Below are 13,978 nucleotides of genomic sequence, written 5' to 3' on the forward strand. Positions count from 1 at the left end.
TTACCCTGTACTGGTCATTGAAGCGCAGGAGTGATCACCTTGCCTTCATGTAAGTAAAGATCAAGGTTATGTAAAGATAAAGATAATAATAGATTTATATTATCCACTGACACTTCGTGATGGAATTGCATTTTTAATTTATTATTAGATTAAAACCAATATTTTTAGCTTTTCCACTTTTTTATAAAAAAATGGAAAAGCTAGAAATATTGGTTTTAATCTAATAATAAATTATAAAGATAATATGTTAAAAGTAGGAATGTCTTGCAAATAAATTTAATTATAATAATTTATTGCAATTGTATTAATTAATTTTTATAAAATAAAAATAAAAATAAACCACCCTGTTGATTTTAGTTCCCGAATCTGACTACTGTACACGATGCTCCATATTTCTTAATGGCTGGACCAGCGAGTTACCTGCTGTCTTTAGAGAAGGTAGACCCCAGTGCCAACATTTATTCTTTCCTCTACACGCTTGAATCCAACAAAACTGCGTCCATCATGGGATTCGAGTTTGATACACCTGGCTCAAAGGTACGTTTCACATTTATTATTTTGTAATCTCTTTTTCACTAGTTTTATTTCACTATTATTTTATTTCATTAATTACACAAGATTTCCATTCGGAATAGAAATTTTGTGTAATTAATCTTAGCTCCCTCTTGTCTTAGCCACGTGCTAAGACAAGAGGGTTTCCTGCACCAAATAATAGAGGGGACGATCAAGAGAATAAACGCCAGAGGACGCCCACGCCGCAAATACCTAAGCGACTCACACGAATATATGGGTTGCTCGACGTATGAGGAGCTGAAGAGCACTTCCGAAAATAGGCGAGAATGGGGAAAGAGATGTCATCTGTTACTACAGACCAATCCGCAAGATTGAGACTAGAGAGAGACGCAAGATTTATTATATCTTACAAAGTCTACATTGTGTTATTTTAAACCCTGTACCTCAATTAACCGCCCTACACATACGAACGTACGTGATATGCGTAGTTTTTCTTCACCATTCCGCGCTAACCCGTATGACCTACGCACACGAGAAAAGATATCTGTTCCAAAAATATTTAATGCGTACCGGATACACTGACAAATTTTTGTCAGGTTTCATACCTGACAATATTTTATGACAAGAAACGTTGTGATTTTTTTGCTTGTTTATAAAAAATACGCCTGAAAAATCTTTTTCAAGCATAAATCTCATTTAAAAAACAAACTGAGAAATCGTCTTATTGATAGGTACCTATAAATACCTATAAATATGCTAAGAATAACGATACACAAACCTGAATTGATCAAACTTTTAGAAGAGATGACAGCACATAATTCGCAATAAGTTCTTACTTTCAAAAGATCAATTAATAAAATCCTTATTAAATGTGAAATCATTTTTTATTGAGTGTACCTGTAATTCAATGAAAATTTCAAATTATAATTAAGGTGTACAAGAATTGCATAGAATCGTCCACCTCTGTGGTGTAATGGTCAGCACGCTCGGCTACCGTGCCGGTGGTCCCGGGTTCGATTCCCGGGGGGGATCAAAAATGTATATTCAATATTACCCTGGACTTGTACCTGAAGCGGAGAGCTGATCACCTTTCCTTAATGTTTTAACTAACGATCAAGATAATACTGTGTTTATATGATGAAGTACCCTACACACCATCGGGTGCGGATAAGGGTTTAAAGAAAAATAAATGAAGAAAAATTGCATACAGATTAGGCTCTCAAGAAAAAAGAAAGTTAAGTATATATTTAGCTCTTTGTCTAATAAGTTTGTCCACCATTCTATTCTATTCCAGACAAAACGCATGTTCAACGCCAGCGTCAGCTCTTTCTCCAACTCTGGCAATGCGGTTCTGGCCTACCACTCTTCCAACCATTTCCTGAAGGCGTTGGCGGCCTACAAGAACCTCCCCGACAACAAGCACATAGAGTGCATGCTGGACATCGATGGCCAAAAGCACTTCGACGCAGTCATGTCCCTGACCAAGCAAGATCAAAAGAATGGTTTTATATTGATTCCACGTTTATACGTAGCAGTTAACGGAGAACGCATCACTGAACTAGCTGGTAAGTTTATATAATAATCTTCTTCTTCCTGGCTCCATCCCAACTTATCTTTGTAGACTGTTCTGTTCAGCCCTCTTCATCCTCAGGTTGTAGGTCTTTCTGTCATTGGCAACGTCACCTAGGTCATGCCTTCGAATCATGTTTTTTTTCTGCAGCATTCATGAATTCTTTGGTCTTCCTCTAGATGTCTTTCGAGAAAGATCCATGGCAATTGCCTGGTTCACAATATGATCAGATTCTCTGCATCCTACATGCCCATACTCTCTCAATTGCCTTTCCTTTACCATAATATTGATGTTTGTTATACCCAGGGTTCTGACCCTCGTATAAATCGAACCCTGGAGCCCTGGTGTGGTAGCTGAACATTAATTACTAAACTACGGAGGCTTTGCTTTTTACTTTTCATCTTCTTCTTAGTGTGGGCCTTGTGGCCTGTTTTTAAGAAGAAATAGCCTCCTGCGATGTCGATTCCCAGCTGTCAATCCATCTCTTTGTTGGTCTGCGCGGGAGTCATCTACCTTGGGTTAGCTGTGCAATACAATGTGGAAGAGACTGGATGGTTTCATTCTCCTCACATGCGCATCCCATTGACTGCTTCGTTGCCTTCCCCACCTAACGACATCTTCAATCTCGCATATTTCTCTCTTCCTGGTGTTTTTTATTCTATACTCTTGCCAGATATGCTCCTTAGAGTCATTTCTGACACTCTTACTTTTTACTAAATTTGTTTATTAGTATCATTGTTAAGTTTGTATGTTTTTGAATAGGTACATTACGAATGGCACAGAAGAAAGGTGTCTCTCAGTGCGATGTCTCTATGGAGTTCCAAACAAAACGTCTTGCAAGCAGGCTGATTGGTTATATAACATGGAATGGCCCAAGCAAGGTAAAAATTGAATTATAATATTTAAATATTGTGTAAATATATCACTCACTCCTTTCAAGAACGTCATAAATCAAAAATCGACAATTTTCAGTTGTGCATGTTTTCGGAATGCCCCGAAAATGTACTATATCCCAGCAAAAGAGGTATATTTTTAACTTAATATTTACCCGCTACAGGGCAGAAAGTGTTGTTTTTGAAGAAAATGTATTGTTCAAATGTAGAAAAAACCTTCAGGTTTTACCTAAAAAGATCTGTTGCACAGTAAAAAGTTCAGTAAGTGGCTTGATATTTATTATTAATACAGTGCATTATTTTTATACTTTGAAAACGTTCTCCTGAAAAATCAAGTTTTTTGATTTATGATATTCTTGAAAGGAGTGAGCGATATGATCTCAAGAAAGCAATGTTACATAAATGTTTTATTTGTATATTTAAGTCATCATTTTATTCCACAAAGTTAATGCTGAGTCAATAAAAATTGTCATTTATTTATTGATGACTTGATAAACCCATTTTTCTATGATGGTGTGTTGAAATTTGGCCTTTCAAATGTACAAAATATGTAAAAAAATATGTGTTAACTTACTTGACCATTGTATAAAACTCCAATTAAAACTTTGAATGCTTGATTTTCGTAAAATTTTGTGGCCTAAAAATTGTCTAGAATCTGAAAATTCTAGTTTTTAGTTACAAAGAAACGTTCAATTTTATACTATGAATTTACTATGTATTTTTAAGGGAGCAAAACTTCGTCTGGACTACCAATTCCTCGATTACAAGAGAGAATCTATAAAAATTGATGCCCTTATAAGCAACAGAGAGTTAGGAGAAAGAATGGACTTCCACGGAGAACTTGGTCTCGACTTCTCTTCCTATCCACATCTCAACTTCTTTATCGTCACTAAGTATATGGTAAGATTTTCATTTATATTTTAAATTATATCTGAACCTCAACTAGCTTGTTTTTCATAATTTTTTTGACATCTCATCAAAGATGAAGAAGTGATCACTTTACACACGTGTAACATTCACCAATTCTACCCATTATTGACAACCACACTACTCAAATTCTCGGAAGTTCTATATATATGAACCAATTTAGAAACCTTGTTCTTGAACCACTAGAACTTCACTAGAGACATCTATTGGTGAGATGTAAAGAAGCTTTTTACTAAGCAGAAACTCTTATATTAGTATGTGAGATCCGAATCCTGGATTATAATCACACACATGAGAAACGCCAGAAAATACCATTTTCATTTTTATTATTAAGCTTATAATTTGACCAGATAATTTATTTACAACATTTTGAGTGTGTCCAAATACTTGTTCACAAAATCTGGATTACAGGAGTTATTTTCATATTATTTTTGACATCTCATCAAAGATGAAGAAGAATATGGAAGTCTGGGCATTTACGGGGCTGACGACCGTCATAGGCTGGTTTAAGTGATCACTTTACACACGTGTAACATTCACTTGTTTTTTAATTTGATGATATAATATTTATAACCTTGAATTTCATGACTAATTGGTATGAATTTCAAGTTATCCCGGGTTATATTTAATATTTGCAGCACTGAATATGTGATCTTCTATTCTATTTAAAAACTTTATCATTTTTTATTAAATCAGTCATTTGTTATCAAAATAATGATCCTTAATTTTATTTTTTTTATACCTTTTTCAACTTATTTCTTAGGTTGAAACATCTGTTTTAGAGTCTGCATATATTTTTTTATTGTCTACATCATGGGTGTCTTCTTGTGGCCCGCAGAGCATATCACACATTTTTTTCTTTGAGTGTTCATAAAACCACCAAAAGAACATTCCATCGTGCGTAGTTCGTATCATATCCCATATCGCTCACTCCTTTCAAGAACGTCATAAATCAAAATACTTGATTTTTCAGGAGAACGATTTTAAAGTTTAAAAATATAACACAATGTATTAAAAATAAACATTAAGCCACTTATTGAACTTTTTACTGTGCAACAGATCTTTTTAGGTAAAACCTGAAGGTTTTTTCTACATTTGAAAAATATTTAATTTATTTATAAAAATAATTAAACAATACATTTTCTTCAAAATGCAAAAACAACATTTTCTGCCCTATAGCGGGTAAATATTAAGTTAAAAATATGCCTCTTTTGCTGGGATATAGTACATTTTCTGGGCATTCTGAAAACATGCACAACTGAAAATTGTCGTTTTTTGATTTATGACATTCTTGAAAGGAGTGAGCGATATATGAAAGTATCTCACTATCGTGACAATTTCTTCTATATACCAATATACGTGTTAACAAACAATCACAACCCGTGACAAAATTGTTTGATTTGAAGCATTTGGAAAAATGTTTGCGCGAAGCAACAACATGAATCCTTATCTACAACATTTTGAGTGTGTCCAAATACTTGTTCACAAAATCTGGATTACAGGAGTTATTTTCATATTATTTTTGACATCTCATCAAAGATGAAGAAGAATATGGAAGTCTGGGCATTATTATCGTGTTACACGTGTGTAAAGTGATCACTTAAACCAACCTATGACGGTCGTCAGCCCCGTAAATGCCCAGACTTCCATATTCTTCTTCATCTTTGATGAGATGTCAAAAATAATATGAAAATAACTCCTGTAATCCAGATTTTGTGAACAAGTATTTGGACACACTCAAAATGTTGTAAATAAATTATCTGGTCAAATTATAAGCTTAAATAATAAAAATGAAAATGGTATTTTCTGGCGTTTCTCATGTGTGTGATTATAATCAAGGATTCGGACCTCACATACTAATATAAGAGTTTCTGCTTAGTAAAAAGCTTCTTTACATCTCACCAATAGATGTCTCTAGTGAAGTTCTAGTGATTCAGGAACAAGGTTTCTAAATTGGTTCATATATATAGAACTTCCAAGAATTTGAGTAGTTTGGTTGTCAATAATGGGTGGAATTGGTGAATGTTACACGTGTGTAAAGTGATCACTTAAACCAGCCTATGACGGTCGTCAGCCGCATAAATGCCCAGACTTCCATATTCTTCTTCATCTTTGATGAGATGTCAAAAAAAAAACAAAAAAAAATGAATCCTTATCAATGAAACAATTCTGACGAACAAAATCAGACTTCTCAATAAAATTTATTTTATTTTGTTTATTTTTTATTATAATTTTTAATATTACCCAACTCTAATCTAATAAATGTATTTGAATCTCTTTTTTGTTTTATCTTCAAAAACAATTGATTTACAAATTTCTCGTTTGCTTTGAATAATAAAAGAAATTTTGTTTTACGGCCCGGTAGGAAATCTCATTTCTAAAATTCGGCCCGGCTGCTGAAAAGGTTGGCCACCCATGGTCTACATTAACTAACCAATGTTAACACGGCAATGCCTAGTAAATACTTCATTGAATTAAAATATAACACCTGAAAATCTTTGTTCATTTTATAAATACATATATTTGAGTAAGTAGAAAAAGCTACTTACTCGAAGCTTTTCTTTTATTAATCTTCTTGGAATAGTAGTATATTTTGAGATTGATATTTGTTTTGACCTGCACTGATAAAGCTTGAGAACGATCAATTTTTTGCAAGAATATTAAACACATTCTCTGTAACTTTATAAACCCATGAAAAAGAAAATTTAGCTAAAAACATTGAGCTGAAAACATCGAATTCTGGTCAAAACATTATGTTAAAAACATAAAATTTTATATATTATTTCGAGAAATAAAAATACTTTGTGTTCTGATCCACTCACATTTTTATTAACCAACTAGTTTCGGCAACAACCTGTTGCCCTCTTCAGGGTTTCATTTAGTAATAAATGAAACCCTGAAGAGGGCAACAGGTTGTTGCCGAAACTAGTTGGTTAATAAAAATTTCAATATCAAAACACATAAAATTTTAGTTAAAACATAAAATTTGGTTCAATGCACTATTTTTTTTAAAAAAAAAATTATTTATTCGAGAATTGTACAGCTTTACATTTAGTAATAAATGAAACCCTGAAGAGGGCAACAGGTTGTTGCCGAAACTAGTTGGTTAATAAAAATTTCAATATCAAAACACATAAAATTTTAGTTAAAACATAAAATTTGGTTCAATGCACTATTTTTTTTAAAAAAAAAATTATTTATTCGAGAATTGTACAGCTTTACATTTAGTAATAGTTTATAATAAAAAATAGTTTAAAAAAGCCAATTACACAATTACACATTTCGATAGTGTAATGGCAAAGAGGGATATCTGTCAAATTTTTCATTTTCCAAGTTTGTTCCACAAAATGTCTAAAATAGTGTATTCCATAATTTATCAAAAGGATAAAGCTGTAGTTGCAATACTTATTAAGTTTTATTAAGATATGTATATATGCCATCCGAACAAAACATTTAATTTCACAAGTCTGAGACAGAAATACCCCTTTGCCTTTACACTACCGATTTATGTTATAATAACGGTCAAAAGCATCAGTAGATTAAAATAAAATAAAATAAAGTGGTGTGTGTGAGGAAGGGAGTAAAAGGGTAAAGGGTATGGTATAAAAAATAGATTTTGCAGGAAGAAGAAGGAAAGGACAGGAATTAATGAGAGTGGTTCACCCCCCCACCCATAACCTAACTAGGTTATTGGTGGAGAGTATACAGAGCATGACAATAATGTTAATGTTAAAAACATGTTAAAACATCAAATGTTTTAAAATATTGAGTGAAAATCATCAAATTTTGCTTGCGATTGTTTTAGGGGACGGTACACCATGTGGAAAGCAACACGAACTTCAGTTCCTCCAGGGAAACCATAGCCAGCAACACCAAGTTCCACTACGCATTCTCCCGCCATAGGACATTCAATGGCTATAGGATGAATCACCATATGATAGTGCTAAAACCATATCTTGATGTGGCATTCAAATATGAAGAGGTTTGTTCAAATTATATTTACAAAAAGTCGACAACAATTTATATTAGCTTTGGGAGTTGCTTTGATACTAACTTTACTTAATTTATATTTTGTCCGCCTCCGTAGTGTAATAATCAGTACCCTTGGCTACCGTATTGGAGGTCCCGTGTTCATTCCCGGGGGGAGGTCAAAGGAATATACAAACTTTTTATACAGTGTTTACGTTTATGTCTAAGAACGTAAGCGTATCTTCCAATTAATTAAAAACAGACTTCGCTCACTCCTTTCAACAACGTCAAAAATCAAAAAACTTGATTTTTCAGGAGAACGTTTTTAAAGTTTAAAAATATAATACAAAGTATGAAAAATAAATATCAAGCCAATTATTGAAGTTTTTACAGTGCAACAGATCTTTTTAGGTAAAATCTGAAGGTTTTTTTACCATTTGAAAAATATTTAGTTTATTTAAAAAAAAATTAACCAATACATTTTCTTCAAAATGCAAAAACAACACTTTCTGCCCTGTAGCGGGTAAATATGAAAATTGAAATATGCTTCTTTTGCTGGGATAAAGTACATTTTCTGGGCATTCCGAAAACATGCACAACTGAAAATTGACGATTTTTTATTTATGACATTCTTGAAAGGAGTGAGCGACTTGTGATATTGGTCAAAACGTTTGATACCATAAATAGCTGTTTGCAATCAGAAGGTAGAGAGTAGGTACTTAAACATTAAAAAAAATTAAATTACTAATTGATCATAGTAAGGATGGCAAAGGAAAAAGGAAGTTTAGGGAAGGAGGTATAGGGAAAAACTAAGGGAGGAGGTTTGATGGACAGTTAGGATTCTAATGACAAATGTACATATGAGTGTTTCATCAAATTATTTCAGGATGGTTCCCTATCTACAATGAACACTACCGTGATGTACGACAAAGGTACAAGCGTTGGTGGATTAGTGAATGTTGCTGGTAGACTTTATGCTCCACCCGGTGTGGTATTGTATATAGACGCTGGACTCAATGCTACCTTTCCAGCAATGACGCCGATGGTGATCAACCTAAAGCTACACGAAAAGAGGACCAACGAATATGATGTAAGACCACACTCTTTTATATTATCCTTTCTGTTCAATGATTTGCAGACAATTTTCCAACACAGAATTGACAAACACATACTCAATATTTATTTACATCTCAACATGGATGAAAAAGAATATGGATAACAGTATCATACGTGTCACCTACTTTAAAAATCCACCAGATCCAATTTTATAAGATTTTGAAATAAATATCAGAATGCCAATTGTGGGTTATATACTTGATAACCCTGTTAAAAAATACTTTAAAACAGCGTTATATTTCAAATTCCGCTATATTCATGGAACTTGCCATCTGACCCATATCAACCAATCAGAGAGCGGGGATAGGTCAAAAATTAAGATGACGTCATTATCGGTTTGTGTTTCGTATTTTTTTTTTAATACTGAAAAAAAAAAAAAAATATTTTAAAATTCTCTATTTCATAATATTTAATCTAAAGATAGACAAATATTTTAAACATAAATGTTACCCAAAGAATTTTGCATTTTTTGGAATATCGACTTGGATCTGGCGGATTTTGAAAGTAGGCGACACATAAAGAATATATTGTAGCATACTAGCAGAATCGACAACACATACTCTACTTATATCAACATCTCAACATATATGAAAAAGAATTTGGATAAAAATATCATGTAAAGAATATATCGTAGGTAAACTGACAAAAAATATTAACTCGAAAATATGAAATTTTTACTTAATGACGCATTTCATAAAGTTCTCAATGTTCTATAAACTGGCAAAATACACTAAGTAGTTTGAAATGTCGTACTTATGTGGTTTTAAAAGTAAATTCCACTTTGAGTTTGATAGTGGGTATATTTTAGCTTTAAAGTACAGGGATTATTCAAACAATACATATAGTATGTATCTATGAAATAAATATGTATCTATGAATGTATCTATGTATCTTTGAAATGAAATAAATAAATAAACAAATAAACAAAAATAAACAAACAGGGATTATTCAAATAGGGATTTTATAGCTAACGTTTTTTGCCAGTTCCAAAAAAAATCCAATTCTAATATAATTTTTAAATGTGCATGGAGACACGTCTGGCCCTTCGCGTAGCCAATCGCTTGATGAATTGTTTGTTTGCGGGTACCCTCTTAACTGTACTTTTTATTTTAGATATCTTTACAAGGTGTTTGGTTTACTGGTACGGACGCAAGTGTAATGGCACTTTACCAAGAACTTAGTACATCTCTCATAGCTTCTCGGAGGCTGAAGGCTGTTATATCCAGCTCCACGTTTCCCGAAGTAGCTCTGGATGCCAAATATACTCAAGACAATAAACAACTCAACCTCAACATCAAGGTACTTACACAATTTTTTGTGTATTTTGTATCCTTTAGACTAGGTTTGGCCAACCCAAATAGCACCCGGGCCACATCGATGACCTAAAATTTTCCCAAGGGCCGCATACGAATTTCATACTTATTGATTTTTTGCAAGCATATATTATAAATAATTTGAATGCGGAGATAATCAGATAAGTAAAATCATGGTAATTATTTTTGACGTCTCATCAAAGATGAAGAAGAATATGGAAGTCTGGGCATTTACGGAGCTGACGACCGTCATAGGCTGGTTTAAGTGATCACTTTACACACGTGTAACATTCACCAATTCTACCCATTATTGACAACCACACTACTCAAATTCTTGGAAGTTCTATATATATGAACCAATTTAGAAACCTTGTTCTTGAATCACTAGAACTTCACTAGAGACATCTATTGGTGAGATGTAAACAAGCTTTTTGTTAAGCAGAAACTCTTGTATTGGTATGTGAGGTCCAAATCCTGGATTATAATCACACACATGAGAAACGCCAGAAAATATCATTTTCATTTTTATTATTTAAGCTTATAATTAAAATAACTCCTGTAATTGGAGATAATCCAGATTTTGTGAACAAGTATTTGGACACACTCAAAATGTTGTAAATTTTTATTTTAATACAAACCAATTAATAAATGGCCACTCAGTTTGAGATTTGAGTTTCTCTTCGCTTACTTATTTTTTTTTTAATATACTTCTAAAATTGTACTTTTTAACTGGTTTTCGAGATTTTTTAAGATTACGTTAAATTGGTAATGCTGAAGAGCGTGCGACTGGATATTTTTCACTGTTTTTATAACAACATGCATAACTTGGCTCATAGAATACTTGAGGGCATAAATTTTGTTGATGCATCAAACCGTGTATCACAAATATTATATATCACTGGTTTAAAAATATATTCTTCATACATGGCATACGTCTGAAGCACGGGTTGGCCACCCGTGCTTCAGACGCTCATTCGCCGCGTGCAATAAGCGTAGCGCCCTGCCTAAGCATTTTTCTGAAATATTTGCATGATTTGCTTCTTGCGTGTAGCTGTTATAAAATTCAGATAGTTTAAATCCACTTAAAATCGAATGGTGAAGTCTAAATTTTGTCGAGTTGAAGAACGAAGAGGAGGTAGAAGCAGTATCTTTTTTCGGATAGATTTTAAGAATTATTATTGTTTACCAAGTCAAATTTAAATTAAAAATGGAAAGATATGACTGCCGAATCAATTTAAAAAAATTTGCTGTATACAATGTCATTTTCATTCAAACCCTTATCCGCACCCTATGGTGCATAGGGCACTACATCATATAAACGCAGTGTTATCTTAATTATTAACACATGAAGGAAAGGTGATCAGCCGTCTGCTTCAGGTACCAGTCCAGGGTTATATTGAATAAATATTACAGTGAAAAAATCACTAATGTTTATTTGACCCCCCCCCCCCCCCCTGGGAATCGAACCCGGGACCTCCAGTATGGTAGTCGAGCGTGCTGACCATTACATACGGAGGCGGACAACAATGTATGCAGGATATATTTATAATTATGTTATTATTATTTAAGGGAGAACAAAATTCCGACCACTACAGCCTTGTTGGACGCTATGTCCTCAACTCTGAGAAGAACATCACTTGCTACGGACAGCTAGATATCCAGTCCAAGTCATACAGTGTCAGCCTAGCAGCTGACATATACAATGACTCCAGTATACAGGCTGACATACACCTTGATCAGTAAGATATTTCTACTTGTATAATTTTTTTTACATATCAACATAGATGAAGAAGAATATGGAAGTCTGGGCATTTACAGGGGTCACGACCATCATAGGCTTGGTGATCACTTTACACACATGTAACATTCACCAATTCTACCTATGATTGACAACCATACTACTCAAATTCTTGGAAGTTTTATATATATTATCCAATTTTTAAAAATTGTGCTTGAATCACTAGAATTTCAGTAGAGACATCTATTGGTGACAGATATTAATCAAACTCGTTACACTGTACAAGTTCTGTTTGTACTTTTAAAGTTTTGAAACATAATTTGTGATTATCATGAAAAATTATTTACATGCGGTAACACTTCAATTGATACATGTTATATTAAGATATAATAGAGGTCTGTTATATTGAGGCTTAGCTGTAGAAGGTCTTTTAGAAGAGTACATAATGATTTTTTTTTCAGTTTGAGGGACATTCATATAACATACTCTAAGATCAATCGGCCGAATGTGAAAAGACTAAATGCAGATATCAACTGGGACGCGAATCGTGATCCCAACCAGAAAGTCAGTGTTGCAGTAGAGTTGCTAAACAAGGCGTCTCTGAACTATGGTGGATCCTTCCTACTCTTCTATCCAGGACGACTCATCAATGGAGAATTCGACTTCTTATTTAAAGGTAAATAAACTTTGAACTAAGCATATTAACACAAACTTCTTCTTCTTCATGAGCCCTCTGTCTTCAGGATCAATCGGCCTCTTCCCCTTCTTTCCATTTCCTCCAGTCGGTTGCTGCTTCCAGCCAGTTTCTACCACCCACAGCAACTATGTCGTCAGACCACCTCTTTTGGGGTCTTCCGACACCTCTTTTGTTCTCCCAAGGTCTCCATCATAACAATTTTGGGGTTCATCTTGTGGGGTCCTGTCTTGCAATATATCCTGCCCAATGGGCAGGACATAACACAAACTATACATGTTAAAACCATATGTTACATCTTCTTCGTCTTCCTGGGTCCATCCCAACTTATCGTCTTTGTAGACTATCTTGGTCTTTTCTCCACATCCTCAGTTTTTAGATCCTTCTATCATTCACAATGTCACCTGGGCCATGCCTTTGAATCATGTTATCTTTCTGTAGCATCAGTGAATTTAGCAGAGACCCTTTTATTTGGATGTTTGCATGATTGGATATATTTTTTTTTAAATTAATAAAGTTACAAAAAAATATTATAATTTCATTCATTTATTAGACATTTTGAATTTGAGCAATAATTAAATCTTAATATTAGTTTTGCTGTTCTCTCCAATAAAGAGCCTAGGGTTTTGTGCTTAGAGAGGTACTTTTTATTGTTTATACTTATGAGTGGTATAAAAGTATTTTTTATTTTGTGTGTGCGTGTGTGTATTTTTTTTATTAACATGCATCAAATTAATATATAGAATTTTAAAGTATTTTTTTAATCTAAAATGTAAGAAGATTATTGAAATATTTTGTTCCCATTTGAAGTTCTGTTGGAATTGTCTGATATTCAATTGTACTATTGTAAAGTCATTTTGATAGCTTGTTGATGAACTTTTCTTTAGAATTTATCACCCTTTAACAGTCCAAGAATTGCTGTTTTTTTTAATGGTCTACTTATGTTGTATGTTTGTTCTATTTGGTTTCAGATTGGCTCTGCCAATGGCTCGTGAAGCTCGGCTGGTCTCCTGATGACAACATCATCTGGAGAGTGAAGATCTTCTCCGAGATGGAACATGAAACAGTATATGCCATTCTCTCTGACATGGATACTCCGTTCCCAGGTTGGAGAGACACCAGCTTCAATTTGATGTAGGTTCAGCATTATTATTCTTCAACTGATAATTTGATAATCCTTTATTAAATAAAACTAGAACATTGTATTTAACCACATTTATTTTTGGTACTTTTCTCCAATCGGAT

At 33.5% G+C, this 13,978-nt stretch overlaps 1 protein-coding gene across 1 annotated transcript in view; it reads left to right on the top strand.

Annotated features, from left to right (window-relative positions):
- Positions 1–13,978, top strand: part of Apoltp (Apolipoprotein lipid transfer particle) — a 92,050-nt gene that overhangs the window by 29,139 nt on the left and 48,933 nt on the right. The window contains exons 21-30 of the mRNA XM_088261860.1: positions 358–537; positions 1,808–2,078; positions 2,846–2,964; positions 3,703–3,876; positions 7,709–7,885; positions 8,759–8,962; positions 10,102–10,287; positions 11,871–12,040; positions 12,501–12,715; positions 13,705–13,867. Coding sequence (XP_088117986.1) covers positions 358–537; positions 1,808–2,078; positions 2,846–2,964; positions 3,703–3,876; positions 7,709–7,885; positions 8,759–8,962; positions 10,102–10,287; positions 11,871–12,040; positions 12,501–12,715; positions 13,705–13,867 — 1,859 coding nt within the window. The remainder of the gene's footprint in view (positions 1–357; positions 538–1,807; positions 2,079–2,845; positions 2,965–3,702; positions 3,877–7,708; positions 7,886–8,758; positions 8,963–10,101; positions 10,288–11,870; positions 12,041–12,500; positions 12,716–13,704; positions 13,868–13,978) is intronic.

This window comes from Brachycentrus maculatus, unplaced genomic scaffold, assembly GCF_059751285.1.
Source record: "Brachycentrus maculatus isolate JH-2025_06_01 unplaced genomic scaffold, ASM5975128v1 h1tg000168l, whole genome shotgun sequence".
Classification (NCBI taxonomy): domain Eukaryota; kingdom Metazoa; phylum Arthropoda; class Insecta; order Trichoptera; family Brachycentridae; genus Brachycentrus; species Brachycentrus maculatus.